General features: G+C 46.4%; 1 protein-coding gene across 3 annotated transcripts; it reads right to left on the bottom strand.

Moving 5' to 3' along the window:
• Positions 1–248: 248 nt before the first annotated feature.
• Positions 249–18840, bottom strand: MKRN2 (makorin ring finger protein 2). Of its 3 annotated transcripts, XM_019536981.1 has the most exons (8): positions 18685–18840; positions 18462–18590; positions 17244–17422; positions 15401–15705; positions 12972–13186; positions 12513–12623; positions 1349–1493; positions 249–556 (listed from the first exon to the last, which is right to left on the bottom strand). In XM_019536981.1, the coding sequence occupies exons 1-8, from the start codon at positions 18708–18710 to the stop codon at positions 413–415; spliced, it is 1254 nt and encodes a 417-aa protein (XP_019392526.1). In that variant the 5' UTR covers positions 18711–18840; the 3' UTR covers positions 249–412. The 3 variants fall into 3 exon arrangements, with proteins under 3 accessions (XP_019392526.1, XP_019392527.1, XP_019392528.1); XM_019536982.1 differs by lacking the exon at positions 18462–18590 and having other exon boundaries at positions 18685–18834; XM_019536983.1 differs by lacking the exons at positions 18462–18590; positions 18685–18840 and adding an exon at positions 17747–17838.
• Between the last annotated feature and the right edge of the window lie 87 nt (positions 18841–18927).

The following is an 18927-nucleotide window of genomic DNA, read 5'->3' on the forward strand; positions in this document are numbered from 1 at the left end:
CATGCATGCCCAGATATGGCATGCAGGGTTCCTGCAGATCCAGAGGTTTGGCATCAGGAAGAGGCAGTTAAAACTGCCAAAGCTTTCCCCCACCACCAAATTTCCAGGTACCTAGAAAGCCTAGAGGGCTGGATGAGACCACCCTAAATCAGGCTTCTGAAATGGAAAAGAAAAGCAAGATGTGCTTACAAAGTTACCTCCTCCCCCTACAGGACTTATGGATCACTAAGTTTTTTTTTCCATGCATCTCACTTAATTACCTTTAATAGCCTTTAGTATTTTTGTTGTAGTACAAAGACTTATACTAAAACTGTGCTAGAACCTCAGCAAGCCACACATTCTGTTTACAGTAAAAAGTAAAACTGCTAAATAAATAGCTAGATGGGTACAGAAAAAACATCTTCAGGTCTTCTCATTGAGAAGTAGCAGACTCTTCATCTGCCCCTGAGAGGTGCATGAAAAGCTCCCCAAGCTCTGCCACATCATCAGCAGCACTGGGTATAGTCCGACTTTCTCTATCTTCAATGAAATCCCAGAGCCGAACAGAGTTGAAGAACTGTAAGAGAAAAGAGCACAAGTGAACACCTTGCTGACTGCTGGAGAAGCATGACGTTCTTGCAGCTTCAACACTGCGGTAACAGCTTTTCCCCAGGCGAAAGTATGAACCTAAAAGGTATTTTCTTACTACAGATGACTGGGCTGTTTTACTCTAGTACAGAGCAACTCTGGAAGGGAATGTGTGACTACAGCAAAACAGTGGCACTGTTATCCATGTGACTTGAGTAACAGACTACAGCTGTCCTGCTTCTAGGACACAAATAGGACCATTCTTAAGTGTTAAAGGAACAATTCCCCCTGGGAGAGCTAAGAGCATGTCTCCTGCCCCCACCACTGAAGGTTTTAGTGTTAGCAGATATTCTTTGGGCTAACTGGCTCCAGTTAAGATGAACTGTAAACCTATTAGAAAAATCAAAACTATGAGCCAATGTACTTGCCTAATCTCTGGCCATCTCATCCTGCTGAGTATCATCCAAAGGCTGGTCTTAAATGTCAGCTGCACAACAGCTTTGGTACAAGATGTTAGAGAGCTGAAGTCACTTCACAGCACTAATCAAAGCCCTGGTCCCACAACTATTTGTGTGAACTCACTTAGCTGCATGTTGTGGACTCTTAACTGAGAGAGCTGCATCCCACACAACTGCACTGTTACCACATGGCAAAGTTAAAACGTGACTGAGATGTCAAGGACTCTTGTTTTCTGCTCAGTTTTTAATCTTGGTCTGTTTTAAACATGCCTCCAAGCAGAGAAACAGTGCCTGACTCTGAAGCGAAGGAAGAGTCCCTTTACCCGCACAGTTCCCTCAGAGCTGAGCTGTTTCCGTGGTTTTTCAGGTTCAGCTCTTGTCCCATCTGGGTAGGCATGAAGATAAAGGCATTTCCCTCCAAATGGGCAGGTTCCTTTCCCTTGTTCAAAGTATTTGCAGGCTTTTTTCCTAAGAGACAAGAAAATACTGTCAATAAAAATTAGAAAAAACTCCTACTGTCCTTGTGCACATGCACACACACACCCACTCTTGTGCTACCCACCCAATTTTTTCTTTTACTCTTGGAGAAAAACCCTGCACCAGACTGACTCATCTCAGTCAAGCAAGAACACACATTAGTTGGTGGTTGCCAGAGAATGCAGCCACTACCTTGTCTAGAAGCAACAGCTCTCCATCTGTCACCACCTCTTCTGTTGCTTAGATTTTACTAACTTCAGCTGCACTCCTGACAGCACACACACAGGTACAGAACTGAACTGAGGCAGTAACTTAGTTCTGCTGTGCTCTCTAACATAACTTTCACAGGAAGGGTTAAGCCTGCCTTCCCCAAAATGTTACTTTGCTGTCTATTCATAAGCTGCTAGCTGTGAGCGCTACGGCTGCGCGAGGCTTCAGATCCGGGGAAGCTTTGGACGCTTCAGCATCCAAAACAGCATTTCTGGATCAAAGTGCTGCCTTTGTTAGGCTTTCCAAAGCAGTTCAGGGCTTCTGAAGCACTTCAGAGCCACTTCGGGGCTGAGGACAGCGACCTACTGGCCAAGCCACTATTCTACAACCTGCAATTAGCGGTCCTGGCAGCAGTGTTGCCCGAGGCTCGCCAGGGGATGGTCCGGGTGGGAATCACCTGGCTCGGAGACCTGGACTACGATGAGCAGGGATGGCTAGGCCGGATCGGAAGCCAGATCAGATCGCTGCTGACTTGCACAGGCCTAGTGAGCACCTTGGGGAGGAAGGAATTCAAAGCACTATTTAATCTTTCACTTAAAATTAAAACAAGAGGACCCAACTGAGGACAAACTTTTCATTATTTTTTCTTCCTTTTGTGGAAAGATGTGGCATTTGACTTCTAATTGCAAGAATGACTGGGTGAGCCTCAGGTGAGATGCATGCTAACACCAAGAGCAGAAGTTGTGTGGAACCTAGGTAATAAGAGTACTAACCAACCATGGGTCCCACTCACCTTATGATTAAATGCTTCCTGCTTTGGGAACTCATCCCACACTGGATAGATAGGGAGGAAGTTTTCTTTTAGCCTGACCACACTGTAAGCTAAAAGGACATAACTAGGTATTCTAAAAACCTGTAGTTTTGTTCTATGGCTTGGAAATGGCGAGAAGCAACAACCTTTCCTAATGAGAACTATGTTCAGGAACATAAACTATCAATCAGAGTGCTTGTCTTCACAAGTGTCAAGGACAAACAGTTCTCAAACAAACTGAAAATAAACCAGCATAGTGTTTTCTTTGAAGATCCAGACCTCCAACAGAAGATAGAATGAAGTGGGAGAGTGGATCCACTCTCCTTAGGAGCATGGTCAAGAAGGGGAGAATTGTCCCCAGAGGAAACATTTTCAAGTGGAAAATCCTCCCAATCTAACCTCTGACTTTTCACATTAGTGTAATCACAAGCCCTTAGGATGTACGTAGTAGATGCATGCACACCGCTTAACTCAGAGGTCACTGCTGTATCACACAGGAGTAACTTTCACCTGTGTTTTGATTTTAGCTGAATGAAACCAGGCAGAACCTGGCAGAGTGATGTTTTCAGCTAACCCCTTCTGGTACAGACTTTAGTCCAGGGCTGAAGTAGCAATCAATAAATTCCTATCTGGATTACAGAAGCATTCTGTGGATGAGCACTTCCCCATATAAATTAGAAGATGCCTTCACTCCTGTTACTCCTTTATCTGAGATCCTTCTACCTGGATGGAAGCAATCATCTCCAAAGCTAAGAGAAGATGAGAACTCAGATGACAGGAACACAGAGACTAAAACAAAAACCTGCCATAATCCAGTCCAAAAATAAATTTTCATTAATGGAACAATAAGGGATCCCTCCAGAACTATATGCCCCTTAAGCACTTTGACTCCAACCATTTCAACAGGAATTGACCCTACGACAGTAAAAAAAAGACACTTTTCAGCACAGACCTGTACAAAGGAACATATATGAAAGGTAAACGCAAGTTTTACTTTATCCAGCTATTTGTGGGGCAGAAATGCATGCCTGGAAGCATTTGTTTTTTCAAACATCTGCGCTTACACAGAACCAGAGGTCAGGAGGGCTATTGCCAAACTGGCTTATTCCTCTGCTTATACTTCCCCAAACAACATTCTCATATTGTCACTAGGACTGTCAAGTGATTAAAAAACTTGATCGCGATTAGTTGCATGATTTAAAAAAGTTAGTTGTAATTTATTGTGATTTTAATCACACAGCTAAAAACTCAAAATTATGCAGGTACTTTGTATGGTTGGTGTGTGCATGTGTGTGTGTAATTTGTGAAGGTGTGGGGGAATATGGGGGTGTGTGGGGGGTTGAAGCCCAGGCAGGGGGGGCCCCCCACACACCCTGGGAGGATGTGGAGTATTGTACGTCAGTGAGGGCCTGTGGCTTGGGAGTGAGGGGCACAGGAATATCACTGCCCCTCCCCACCCCACAATCATATTACCTCCTGCCACAGGTGTCCCTTTTGAAACTGGAAGTATTGTAACCCTACAGCAATGCAGCCTGGTGGCATGTAGAGCAGCCTCCAGCAGGTAAGTTTGTGGTGGGGTGGGACAGATGGAGGCCCTCATGGTGAAGGAGGGTGTGGGGCAGGGTCTGGGATGAACTGGCTCCAGGTCTGGGGCCTGTTGCGGGACAGAGCCACAGGAGGTTCGTTTAGGGGCGTGGGTGGGGGTACGGCTCCCCACTGCTGTGCAGACCCCTGGCGGAGGCATGTGCCCTTGAATTTGTGCATGAAGCAGAGGTGGGCTACCTGCTGAACACTGGGGCTCTGTACCCTGCTGCCTCTTCCCTGAGAGCTGTGCACTGGCTGTGTGTCCCCTGCCTGCCCCATAGTGGGAGGCATGTCATGGTGTTGCATGGGTCCCAGGGCAAAGGCAACAGGATGCAGAGCCCCAGCCCACAGTGGACAGCCTGCCTCTGTCCCATGCACAAATCCAGGGGACACATGACCCCATGCCTCTATCAGGAGTGTGCACAGCACCAAGGAGCAGTCCCCACCTCTATGCCCCTGGACAAGCCACCTGTGGCTCCATCCCATGACCTGCCCCAGCCCCAAGGTCCCATTCACTCCAGCCCCTGCCCTGCCCTACTCCCTCCTTCACCACAGGGGCCTCAATTTGCCCCCTGCCCCTTTCCCTCCATAGACTTACCTGCTGGGCACTGCTCTACATGCTGTGGGGCTCCATGCAGCGTCCTGATATATTGGTACACAGCTATGTGTGTGCACATACATCCTTCTTGCCCCCCCCCACTCCCACCCAGCCTTCCTGCTGCAGGAGTCCGGAGCCCACACCTGGGCTGCCCTGCAACTCTTCTGCACTGCCACTACTGCCCTGCTGAGTACCTCAGAGCTGGTGGTGACAGTGGAAGAGTGGAGCCCAGACATGGGCTCCAAAACCACATGCACAATTAACACAAAAAAAATTAACTCAAGAACCAATTAATGCATTAATTACACATGTTAATGGTGATTAATTGACAGCCCTAACTGTTACATTTCAGTATTCCACAGGAATAAGAAATGATTAAGCCTGCAGAAAACCAGATTGAATATACAGAGTAAGGCAGAAACATGGAGCTAGCTGTAACTATCAGCAGCTGTATGTTCAAGCTCCTGTAATATTAATAGAACAGACTGATAAGCATATGCTTGACATAAATGCAGGGAAGTAATGTAAACAATGAGAATGTGGCATTCTTTGAAACAAATACAAAATTTAAATTGATCATCACCAAAACCTCAACAAGAAACTTTAGTATTTGATCACGTGTTTGTTATAGGACTAGATTAGTGACTTCTGACAAATATGGATCACAGTCAGCTCAGACAAAAGTAAAACTACTGGCCTTGTGAGTCTTACAGTGGATTTAAACATAGCTCTCCTCCTTTTCCTGCACTTAGACTTGAAGTAGAGATTTTTCCAGCTATCCAACAAAGTAACTGAAGATTTGGCTCTAAAATAACTCTCCAGTTATGAAATTGCTGCTTTCTATGCTGCTGGAATGGAAGCTGTAGGCCTTCCTGGAGCAATGATCAATCCATATACTGCTAACACAAAGGCTTGCTAAAGCATTGGCCAGAGCAGTCCTTACCAGCAAACCTGATTGATGCATGAGCTCCTTACACAAGCAAAACTTAGCATGTGGGCCAGACAAGCACGCCTGCCAGAAGATGGGAGGGAGAGATGACCGTACAAGTTGTAGGATAGTCCCCTGCCTGCGTAAGACCAGACTAGAACAGGAACACCCAGGTCAAGATGTGAAACAAACCCATGGTACAGGACAGTTTGAGACATTTAAGATATAAATGGAATGCAATACATAATTTGTTTTGACCATTGTATAAAAGGAGGGCTAGAAAACATGGGAACTTTGTAGCAGCCTAGGGGAACCTGCATGGTGTTGTGCCAACTGCTTTGTCATAAGCACAAATGTACTTGTTAGGCCAAAACACGTCAGGGCTTGTTGTGAGCCTTGGTCATTTTCAAGGGGCCTAGGCCAAGTTGCAGAAGGGCTGTGCTAAACAGAAGGTCCAGAACCTGTTTCTGAGTAACCACAGTGTGAACCTTTGAAGATGTGACAAATACCTGGGTAAGAAAGTAAAAGAAAACCATCAAACAATTAAACAAAGCACAAGGCCTTAAAATTATATATTAAATAATCCATATACGCTATATCATAGCTTTATCTTAAAGTACTAGTAGTGATTGATGTAACCTAATGTATTAGATGTCATTTTGCTATAATAGATATCTTTTTGTTAAAATGCTCAGATAATTTGTAGAAAGCAGCCTGTTAGAGAAGACCATAAAGTAAGGTAAAGAAGAAACAGAAATACCATTCAACAATGGAAAAGGAAAGGAGATAAGAAACCCTCCCTGTCCCGCAAAGATATTGAAGTCCATAAGAGATCTGGTTCAGTCCAGTTCAGTGAAGAGAAATTTAAATAAAACCAAATCAGAACTCATTTATTAGAACATTAAAACCAGTCATCTATAAATATTGGCTATAGGCTGGAGAGAAATTTGGAGAACTCAGCAAATTCAAGAAGACCTGCTGCCAATCCGTGTGGCACCCTTCTCCCACCTTGCAAATCTCTCCAGCCGGAATAGGTGAGAATCTATGTTGTGCTGTTGCAGGTAGCCAGAGACACTCTGGGATAAATGTTTGCTCTCACGTTTTAAGGTACAAGCAAATAAAAAGTTGTTTCTGCCTCTTATCAGCAGCCTACCCAACAAGGTTACCTGCAATCTAGGTAACAGGCTGTGCTTGTAGGCAATAAACTTGGCTGAATCTCTGCCACCAAACCATGTCTCTGGTGTGGTTGTTCTTTAAAGCAAGACTGGTGTTGGGATCTCCTGACTGACTTTGTCAACACTGCAGTTCCTGAGACTTCAGCACTCACAACAAATCAATAACACTTGACAAGGACAACAGCAACAACGACACTGACAAAATGCCAGACAACAAAAACTACCATTCCACACTGCTCTAGGACATCATGCTTTCCTGCTTAAATGCAAGGTGCATGCCATTTGTGAATAGTCTTTTTTATGCTCCTAGGAGTACACAAAACTGCAAGGTCAGAACATTCAAGGCACAGATGGAAAAAGATATTTTCCCAAGTTGGGAGGTCTGTAAGTTTGGAAACATCACACTACAGCCTTTTCCCCTAACTTAATGCTGATCTCCAAGCAAAGCCATCTAATGAAAAGGACAGATGCCACAAGTTACTAAATGTATACCTAACTGTGATGTTAATACTATGCTGTAGGCTAAAAATAGCCAAAAAGATTAAGTGCGAGGGCAGGGACAATTATTTTAGATGAAGGGTCGCTTAATTTCTTTTGGTAAGCTGTTAAGGGCTGCAAGAGTAGCCCTGCCCCTTGACAGCTACCCCGCCCCCTGGTTGCCAATTTGGGGCTGGAAGTCCTACCCCCTAACCTTTGCCACTGGAAGTCCCTCCCCTTGCCCCCAGAAGTACTCCTTTTGGGAAGGTTTGCCAACTTGGAACTAGAAAAAAAACCAAATTATATACTAAAAATCAAACATTGACAATAGCATATTTTAATTTTATTAAAATATTTTATCCCAATTTGTGTGGTGTCTATAGAGGTGATCATATAATAGCTCAAAAGAAATCTTATTCTTGTATATTGTGGGGAAGGGTGTGTGTGGAGGGGGAGGGGGTATGGGTGGGTCTGGAGTTTGTGGGGGAGGCTGTGGAGTTGTGGAGATGTGCGGGTAGGTGGGTGCACGGTGTGGGCGCATGTGTGTGGCAGGATGTGCAGGCATAGCAGTGAGTGGGGCTCCCCCCAGAAGTGCGAAGGGGTGTGTGGGGGGGGGGTATGTGGGGAGGGGCGTGGGTGGGTGCAGTATTTGTGGGGTGTATGATTATACATGGGGAAGGGTGTGGTTATGGGGTCTGCAGGTACAGTGGGGTGTGCATGGGAGCTCCCTGCACGTGCATCCCCCTGTGCAGGTCAGCACCTGACCCCTCCCCGCAACAGCCTGGAGCCCATGTGCCTTGTGACACACCCTTGCCACCACCAAGAGTGTGCAACCCCCAGCTTTCCCCACCCCCACCACTACTGGAGTGGATCAGTCACAACCCAAGCACAGTCCCAATCTGGCCCGCCCTGTGGCTGCTGTGTGCTGCCCACCCACACAGCAGGGCTGGGCAGCTCTGCAGCTGGACTGCCTTCCTAGGCAGCCCAGGTGGCAGCGGCTCCTTCCAGCCGCTGACACCACTGGCCTCAGTCCCATGGTACCAGCAGGAACCCATAGTGCACAGCTCTGGCCCTGCTCCTGCTCCAGACTCACCTGTGCAGGCTGAGCAGCAGCGGTGTGGGAAAGATGCTGTTGCTCAGCACGGAGGCAAAGTGGCCCCTCTCCCTCGCTGATGCTTGACATTCCTGCTGCAGCTGCTTGAAGTCCATGCTGCACTGAACTGCTCTGCATCTATGCCACTGTCACTGCCACCTCTGAGCTGCCCAGTGGGACAGCAGTGGCAGTGCAGAGTAGTCTGGGTACAGGCTCCTGGCAACTGCAGAAGGAATGGCCAGCAGCAGTGGGGGGGAGGGGCCCCCCCCCCCCCCCACTGAGTAACAGCTTCTGTCCTGTGCCACCGCTGCTCAGCCTGGACAAGTGAGTCTGGAGCAGGCGCAGGGCATGCAGGATCAGAGCTGTCCAGTTTGGGTCCCTACTGGTACTGTGGGGTTTGGGGCCACCAGTGACAGCCAGAAGGAGACACTGCCATTTGGGCTGCCTAGAAAGGCAGTCCAGCTGCAGAGCCGCCCCAGCACCTGCTGTGTGCCCACGGGGCAGCAGGATGCAACATGGCTGGATGGTGCCCAGGCCAGACAGAACCAAGGGACCCGCCCTGGGCCAAACAAAGACCTGCCGCAGGCCGTATTTTGCCCACCCCTTTGCTAGGGCTAGCAACAGGACATCCCTCACCTTGAAACAAATCAGCAAAATAATCACACTTCATGAAGAATCAGCCCCAGCCTTAACTCTGCCTGTCTGGAGGCCCATTCTCACCCCCTCAGCTCCACCACAGACAGAGGGATTCCAGTCTGTCCTTTCTGGACAGTTCTGTGAAACTACACATATATTTGTCAAAAGAAATATTTCTGTCAGCTCTGCTGATTCAAGTTCTAAAAAGCTTTTCTACTTTTGCTTACTGAATGTATTTTCTGGAAAAAAATAATTACTTCCCTGTAAAAAAGGCCATGAGTCAAATTCAAAAACTTATTGGTCATCTCTAGGAAGTCTACTAACGTGATTTCCGTGACATAGATTTCTCACTCCAAACTGTTTAATGTAACCATTTATAGTAGTAGTGGCCAACCTGTTGTTTGTATACCATGGGCAACTGGTATGTTTGACATTCCAGTGCTAAAGTGATCAGTGCTTTGAAAATGCAAGTCAGAATTCAAATTGAGGCATTTTGCTGAAGCAAACACAGAAGCTACCATCTAGAACTCAATAAAAGAATGACAAAAATCATATGCTTTAAAACCAAACACTGGATGTAAAACGCTTCCTAAATTAAGGCTTCAATTACTTCATATACCCAAGTACTGTATATAATATATCAAAGTTGAATATCAAACTTGATATTCAAGATCAAGTTGGCAGAGTTGCAGTGATGGTGCTTTCATCCATATCTAAAATGAACCTTTATTACTACACCAAGCTTACTGCAAGTCTTTAACTAAATATTTTTAGTAGAAAATAGTTTCTAAGAGGATAAAATCCAAATACTTTCTGTTAAGGAATTCTCTTACATTTTCTGATCTTAGTTTGATGGCATTTGTAAGTATCAGATTTTGGGGATTCTGAAGCTCCAGTTTTTGATTTCCTTTTATTCTGACACCTTAAAAATACATTTGAAAAAAGGAAGCCCATAGAATTGGCACAGGTAGTCCAAGCATGCTTACACTGGGTTCTCTTAAACTCTGGTTCTTTAATGAACACTTCATGAAGCAGTTCTTTCATTCTATGAAGTGCCACATCAGCAAGTTCAACAAGCTGCTGGTAGTTCTGGTTATAGAAAACTTTTTGGCACAAGTTCTATATACAGCACCACACATTAATTTGAGCTGAGTGCTTAATAGAAACCTCTTTTTGTTTTCTAATTCTTCTCTGCAAGGTATTTCTAAATGTGGAATGCCAAGAGAGCCCCCTGGCTGCACCATCCTAATTAAGCCTCCCCAATTGTCTTCATAATAACCTCAGCCTTTTGTTTAGACTGTGGCTATTTTAAAATTGTATGGCTTCAGTGTGGAACACAAAGTCAGCTTAAACTCAAAAGGGTTTACAGCTGCAGGGCAGTGAGGACACAAAGAGAGGGTATAAGAGTTATATTAAAGTAGCAAGAGTATTTTAGTTCTAAAATGTTTAATTGTAACCATTTGAATGCTTTTTCTCTGAAAAAGAAACAAAATATGAAGAACACAAATGGATGACTCAGCTCTTAACAGCAATGGAGCAGTATCTATTTTTAGTTATCCTTTCTGCTACATAACATGGCTGCGGAGACCAGGTGCTTTCTAAAATGCTGAGTGATGTCATAGGTTTGCTGATGGTGCCAAGTAAACATATCCATTCCTTAATGGGGCTCACCCAGTTCAGGAAATACAAGCATTTCAAGCAGTAACAGCACAGCTTTCCAGAATGGTCAGGAAAACTTGCCAGCTCACACACAAAAAAACTCCACGCCCACCACCAAATGACTCCCTCTCCCCCTACACTTGCCCTTTACAAGGACAATGATGAAAATATCAATGTTTCAACTCTCCCACTGGGAGTTGAGGGGGGTATGGAAATTAACACATCCCAGGCAAAGAGGGCTTTGGAAGACTGCTGTAACAGTATTTATCCTTCATCACCAGGAATCCTGGTTTTCCTAGATAAAGAAATCACAAATTCTCTTCTAAAAGCCTCCAAAACTGGAATTAAAATTAAAAGCCCTCCCACAGCTCCCCTCTGGTCCTGCTGCTGTACCTCACTCCCTACCCACAGCCCCCACAGCCTTGCTGATGCTCCTTGCCCCCCATCCACAGCCCCTGCTCCCCCCAGCCCTGCCAGAAGGGACTCCCAGCTGCCAGGGGTATGGAACCGGATCCGCAGCCCCCTGTCCTCGCTTTCCCCCTGCACTCCTCAAAGCAGCTGCAGGCACTGAAGACGTGTCACGAGGGCAGCAGGGGGGGCACATGGAGCTCACACCAGCGAGGAATCTCTGCATGGCCCCGCTGTCCCCAGCTGTGCTGAGTCGTGTCCGTCAGCTCCAGAGGCCCCGGGGGAGGGAAGCAGGACAGGAGCTCAAGCCTGCAGGCTGTGCCTGCCACAGGTACAGATCTGGGGAACGTGGATCTCCCCTGCCCCCCAGGAGTGTGCACAGCACCAGGGAACCAGCCGTCCCCCTCCCCTGGATGATCCACCTGCAGCCCCATCCTGCTCCCTGCTGGGGACCTACAGTCGCGCATTGCAGTTCTGGGCCCCAAGCCCCACCTACCTGGGCAGCAGCCCCAGCCCTGCCCAGCCTTCTCCCTACAGGGCCCTTGGCCCCCCCCCACTTACCTGCCAGAGCTGCTCTGCAGGCTGCTTGGGGCCACATGCATGCCTATGCACATGGCACCCCTGTCTTTCCGCCTTCCTCCCGCTCCCTCCCAGCTCCCTGCAGCCTGGAACTCTGCCAGCCTCCAGGGAGCTCATTGCAAAACAGAAATATCCATGGTTTTCTCTGGTAAAATGAGAAATCCACATTTGCCTCTGGTAAAAGACAAAAATCTGACGTTTACTTCATTTTCTCATGGGAAATGGAAAACCCAGATCCCTGTTCATCACGCACCTCAGCAGTTTTCATCACCAGTCATGTCTTATTGTTCAAGATCACAATATATGTAAAAACCATTACATTTTCAAAAGATGACACTATAACTAATTATAACCACCCTGTAACATTTTGTTCCATTTTACAGAAGAGAGAATAGAAAGGAGAAACCTGAAGTTCAGATCAGCAATGCAACGTCCTGCATGCCCAGTGATATAAGACTGCAATATTCCAGACAGCTGTAACAATTCAATAGGAAAGGGCAGTTGGGTGCAGTTTTAGCCACTGAGTCTAAATAGCCTCAACAGCCCATTTTGAAAGTTGAAGAATTAATGATCCAATGGAAGCTAGAAGAATTTCTATATTGGAGTCTTGAAGAAGATTTTTTTTCACTGGGTCTATCTAATTACCACTGAAATTGTAGGTACTATCCCAGAGAGGACTGGAGTCAGATGTAAGTTCTCTCAGCTCTCATTACCTATGAATATTGGTTTATATTTTTCCAGTTTTATTTGTATAGTATACAAGAAAGATAGTTGAGAGACTATCAAAGATCCTGGTTTATAGCAGCATTTTAATCTAAGAAATACGTAAAATTTATAATTTTGCAAACTTACCCCATTCCTTGCTTAAATGCTTCAATGAGCTCATTTTTCTTATTCTGGTCTTCTACCCAGTATACACTGGGAATTACAAACTCCGATATAACTCGACACTCTGGACAGGATCTTAAATGAATTGAAACAGAAGTATGTGCCACATTAACAACTGACACAGCTCATTTCCTAGCCATAAACAGCTACTTCAGACCAAAATAGTACACATTTCAAATGCAAATAAAATATTTAAAGTTTCCATTGAAGAAAGCCAATTCAGCCCAATCATATTTTCTCTAATGACATCTGAATCTGAGGTTCTGCAACTCCCTGGCCCTTGGGATATGAATTTTCTTGAATCAAATCTAAATAAGGCTACCTTTAAATGTAGGATCATAAAATTTATTCTCTCAAAGGATTACTGAAGGGACCATGTCACTTGCAGAAGCGAACAGAGTGACCAGTTAGAACTTCACTTACTTTATGATTGGATTCTCAAACTGTTTGGCACACCTCCACTGTCGGATGCAGGACAGACAGTATGTATGACTGCAGTTGGAAAGGATTCCAAACCTCCGTTCAGAGGCTGATGGTTTCTCATATATCACTTCCATGCAAATGCTGCATACCTTATCCTGACTTGCCTGGAAGGCAAAAGCCTTCTCCATCTCATGTTCAAAAGCTGCCATGCACATCTGTCAAAAACAGGACAGGAAAAAAAAAAAAATCACTTCACATTTGTACAGGGCTGGTATCTTATAAACTAGAAACAGGCTTGTGAGGAGAAAGAAATGAGTACACGTACATCTATTTCTGTAAAGGGCTTAGTCCATACACTTCTATGTAACAGCCAGAAAACAACTTTCGTTAACTATTCTAGCACTCAAGAGAACATAGGATTTTACCTTGGATTTTAATGTGGTTTTGGGATTCAGTTTTTTTTGGGGGGTTTTTTAAAAGTCAAACACTGAAAAACCTAAATTCTGTAACACTTACCAAAATGACACCCATGATTCATCAGCAGAACAGAACCTTCAGAGCAACACACAAGCCTCTGCCACCCAAGTTAACTGATGGTAGCGTGTACACTGACACCAACTTAAAAAGGGAAGGAAGACTAGCTACTTCAGAGATGCAGCTGCTGTTACACTGTGAGCTCATCTACACATGAAATTAATTTGACAGAAACTCCGGTACAATTCACACCAGAATTTATTGCTCTTTTGCACAACATTTACATGTGCACCCAAAAATGACAGCATGTTGAAACAGGATGGAGCAGCCCTGGCTGGCACAGAGCCTGGGGTGGGGGGCAGCCTGCCAACCTGGGGCTGCTCCAGTGCAGCTAAGGGCTGGCTGGGCCACAAGGGTGCTATGGTGTAGGGCTAGCCAGCAGGCAGCCCCAGGCTGCAGCACTCTTATGACCCAGCCAACCCCGATCAGCATCTACACGTGCGTTGTGGTGAAGTAAATAACTCCGCTGTAAGACAGTACTTGTGGTGCTATTAAGCTGGAGTAAACTAATTAACTCTGCCCTAGGATAGTACTGCCAAACACATGTATGCTTTATTGTGGAGCTCATTGGTCAGATCTGCAGTAAGTGTCTCGTGCGGATGCACCCTGTAGCAGTTACCCCTGTATTAAACCTGGAGCAATATAAATGTAGCAAACCCACTCCAGCTTTGACCTGAATTCATCCACTTATCACTAAAGGCTCATGGATACATAACAGTTGCAGATTAACACTTGCTTGCCTTTTGAAGCTGCTGCAAGTATATGTTCATCCAAAACCTGACAGAAGATGGCCATTATGGACCAGCAGCAGAGGGGGGAAAAGATGCTGCTAACACATTTGACAATATTTGAGATCGGCAGAGCAATTACGAGACCCAAGAACCTCAAGTTTGATTCCAGGTCCAAAAGGCCTGTATTTCACTGCTTACACTCTTACCCCTTCTCCCTCCAACCTTCGCCGGTCCTAGGTGTCCTCCTCCTCAATCCTCTTCCCCTGTGCACCCCCACAGTACCCACCACTTACTTGCCTTCATCTCTATTCCACACCTCAGTCCTCATCTTTAACACTGATGTAAATACATATACCCAAGGGGATGAGAACCTTATGTGCCACCATAATTAAACAGTAGCAGTTACAGAGGTCTACACAGAAGTAAACTGAACACAGCCTACAGTTTTAGTTGGATTGAGACTGGATAGCTCAAAAAAGCAGCTACAAAATGGACCAACGTTCCTTAGATTAAATACCGAGACTGGTAATGATGGGAAGTTACCCATCCAGCAGCATTTCAGTGGCTGTGGGCAACACCCGCTTGTCTTGGGCGAGCACAGCCTGGGAGAAATAGTTTAGGAGTTTCCAAAGGTGACTGTAAGCATCAAACAGGAAGGACAGTCCAACTTTTACAAAGAATTAAATTAAAAGAGCAATAGAAATTTATGCTAGTACATGCTGCAGTTGGGATTTCAATGTTCAGGGTTTCCAGTATGATGGCAATGAAACCCCCCCTGCTGAAATGCAGTAAAAACAAAATATATTTAATGGTATAAACAGGAAGTCACCAGTTTGGCTCTCTTAATAAGACTACAAACAATTTAACTTACGTTTTGTGGTTCTTGTTCAATTACATTTTCAAAATTCACACTGTATTTAGTAGTTAAAGCCATGGAAAAAGTGTGCAGAAAAGTTATACTTATATGACAGAAGCCACACAATACAGGCAAAGCTGAACAGGTGGCAAGACTATAACAGCTATAACTCAAGCACTGCCTTAGCAAATTTGAAATCTGAGTTCAAATGCCCCATGGTTTCCTTGTAAATACATGAATGGTTGTGGCTTTTAGAACAAGAATTTTATGGTATTTAAGAGTCATCTTAAAATACTGTTAATCTTTACCGTCTCATGAGCCTTCCTTTGCTCCTGATCGAAGGGATGAAGCACTTGCAATCCACAGATCTCACACACCTCTCCATGGAGGTAAGGGCACTGGTCACCAAACTGGCATGCCCCAGCAGCTGCATAGGGACACAGCTGCTGTCCATCAGCAGTGGAACTTCCAGGCATTGGATCTTCCAGCCCAGTGCAAATAGCTTCTAGATATGAATGGGGCTTCATTTCCAGATCATCAGTTTTGTCACTGCAACAAGCCAGGTCACTTGCTGCACCGAGTCTCGTCTTTTCTTCATTCAAACCACGTAAATCTTAAAAGAAAAAAGCACAATATATTGAATGATCATGAAGGCATAAAAGCCACAAAGGAATCTCTCTTAAATATAAAGGCTACCTGATGAATTAAAGGGTTCCGTTTAACCATGGTCCTCTCACCAGCTGAATCCACATATATAGCTCCTTCTATGCCTAAACTCAGCAGCATTTTACAATCAAAATTATATACTGCAAAGCCTGAAAATACCAGGTACATACACATTTCGAACTGCTTTCAGATTTGCACTTGAAGCAAGGCTAAAATCCTCCTGATTCTTAACTAAATTAATGAATAAATGTGTTCTCCACAACTGCTTTTCTTGGCAATTCAGGGGCCTACTGCATTTGTGTGCCCATAAAGAATTGCTCCAAAACAGATTTCCCTGACCCTTTTTGGAAATTTCCCCTCTGAATAATATTTTGTAAATAAAAGACCTGGTATTATTAGAAACTTCTGATTTTGCATAATATTTCAAATGCAGTACATACAGATTGGCTGCTTAAGACCTGGAAAAACCCCCCCAGCTCTTTACTTTCAGCTCGCTGCAGCACATGCCCAGAAGAAACACTGCATTAATTTGACCCAGCTTGCCCAATGTCTGTAGATCATGCACCTTAGCAGGGCTTTTTGGTACTTTTTTCTAACAGCTGATTAAATCAGCCGTTAATTAGATAAAAGTGTCAAAAAGCCCCACTGAAGTGTGCAGTCTATACAAACACTGGGGAGCTGAGTTGAACTAACACACTTCCTCTTCTGGTCAAGTGATGGTTTTCTGGGTTTTTTTCCATGTCTGTCAGCAGCCATTATGTCACACTTTCACCATGAACTCCCAAAAGGAATTTTATTGGAATTTTATTGCTGAAAGGAAAAGGAGACAGACAGATTATGTTCTGGTCACACACACTGTTCCGAAGCTGCCACCCAACTTCTTCAGCATCCATCAAGGTTCAGCCCAGAGACCCCGCCAAGACAGGCTGAGCAGTAAGTGGCCTGGGGCACTGACAGGGTAGGGCAACTGTGCAGGGCTGAGAGAAGAAGAAGGAAGATAACCCAGCACTGCAGCCTCACAAAGGATAGTGAAAGCAATATGGAGAAGGGAAGGGTTTATTTATAGTGGACCTGGGGAGACCAAGCTGGGTATGCATGTAGGAACAGAGGACTGCTGAGAGCGGGAGCTTGACCCCCGTTCTGCAGCATTAGGCAATGCAGGACTCCCCCAATACTTGTGCCCAAGTATACTGGGTCAGTCCTCCAAGTGCTAATCCCCTGGCACCACCCCAAATCCCCACTCATGCCTTGCTCTTGGAAGATGGCAGGAAAGGACCACATGGAGACACAGAAGAATCATTTGGGGAATGCATGGAGCAGAAGGAAAGTTTTCCCCTAGAAAATTAACAAATGTAAGCATTTGCAGAATTATGTTACAAAAGGTAACTGCCTCTGCTTAGGCATCTATAAACGAAAGAGACAAGGAGAAGAAGGGAAGCAATAAAACTACCAGCATCAATAAGCACGGTAACTATTTCAACTCACTTCTGTCCCTCAGCACTAATGTTTTCTTTTCACGCTTGCCAGGTTCACGTGTTTTGCTCTTGATTACAGGTGTGCTATGCTCTGATGGAGGGTTTGGGCTGTGGAGCACTGGTAAAGAGAGGCTGGGTGGTGCAGCGCCCACTGTACCACTAGAAGCAGGAAGCCTGGTATGATCATATCTAAAAAGAGAAAGCAAAGTAAAAGTTTGTGCTACAAGGACTAAGCTCTGGTTGAAAGCATAATTAGGATTGTTCGGGAAACTACTGGACTCCACATAGACAGTCCAGACTGGATCACTCTCATATCCCCCCTGCCCATACATTCTGCCAATGAAGCTTTACGTGCAGGTGTAGAACAGTCCCCCAAACTAGTCTAGACAGCAGTCAGGAAAACTGTTCCTCCCAAGGTGGGGGAACCGAAAATCCTGCCAACATCCTGTACGAGGTCCCCTCTCATAGCACCTGCTCAGATGAGATGGGGGCTGCATTCCTCCAGTGATGTACCTGTGTACCATTTGCTCCAGTTCCTCTTTGCTTCTGGCAATATTAGTTAAGATGGCAAGTCACTGAATCATAGAAAAGCAGGGCTTGAAGGGACCTCCAGAGGCACCTAGTTCAACCCCCACTTGAGGCAGGATCATTCCTATCCAAACCATCCCATACAAACCATAATCTAAACTCTATGTAAAAGTACCCTCAATCCTGACACAACACACCAAACACCTGATTTGCTGTAGGCAAAGTAGGGGAACCACAGCAGCAGCAGGAATTCACAAAATACTGTGAATATATGCTCAAGAGGCCCTGGGTAGAGGCTGAGCCCCTGCTGCAGAGGAAGGCAAAAGCCCCCAGAGCTCTGGCCAATCTGACCACAGGGTAAAATTCCTTCCTCACCCCAAATATGGTATCACTCTGGCTAGTGGGTCTTGTCCCTCTGCTCAAGGCCAGGAACCTCCAGCTTTGGTCCCAGCAGGAGTACTGGCACAGCCCTGCCAAAATCCACAGCCTGGGCTGCAGCTAACACCAGCGCCTCTGAGGGAGGCTTAACCCCCACCCCCCGGCGCGGCAAGGGGGCAGGCGGCAAGGCCCGGAAGGCCGGAAATCCCTGCAGCGCGGAGCACAGCTCGGCTCGGCCCGGCCCGGCCCGGCCTGACTGCTCCCGCCCACCTCGGCCGGGCCGGGCTGGGCCGGGCCGTGGAGGGACCCCGCGGGCTCTCACCTGCAGCGCGCGCCGTAGGCGCACTGTCCCTTCTGGTAGAAGCGGCAGACGGCGGCTGCGCGGCTCGCGGACAGGTCGTGGGAGAACAGGCAGCGGCTGCCCTGGCGACACACGCCATGCACGTAGTACCTGCGGGCGGGAAACGGGCGCCGTCACACGCCGGCCGAGGCCGCAGGAGCCCCTCTCACAGTCCCCGGCCCCGGCCCCCGCAGCGCGGCCTCACCTACAGGTCACCTGCTTGGTACTCATGGCCGGCCTCGCTCCCGTTCTCCGACCCGCTCGCGCCTGAGCCCTCAGTTCCGCCGCGCGCGGGGGGAGGGGCAGAGCCGCGCGGAACGGTGCCGTGGTGGGAATGGGCGCGGGGGGATTCTGTTCCCCGCCGGACCGGAGCCGCCCCGCGCGGGGGGCGGGGCCAGGGAGAGCGGGTGGGAGCCATCGAGACAAGGCGGTTGGGGGCAGAGCGCCG

Source organism: Crocodylus porosus, unplaced genomic scaffold, assembly GCF_001723895.1.
Source record: "Crocodylus porosus isolate Cpor-Errol unplaced genomic scaffold, CroPor_comp1, whole genome shotgun sequence".
NCBI classification, from domain to species: domain Eukaryota; kingdom Metazoa; phylum Chordata; order Crocodylia; family Crocodylidae; genus Crocodylus; species Crocodylus porosus.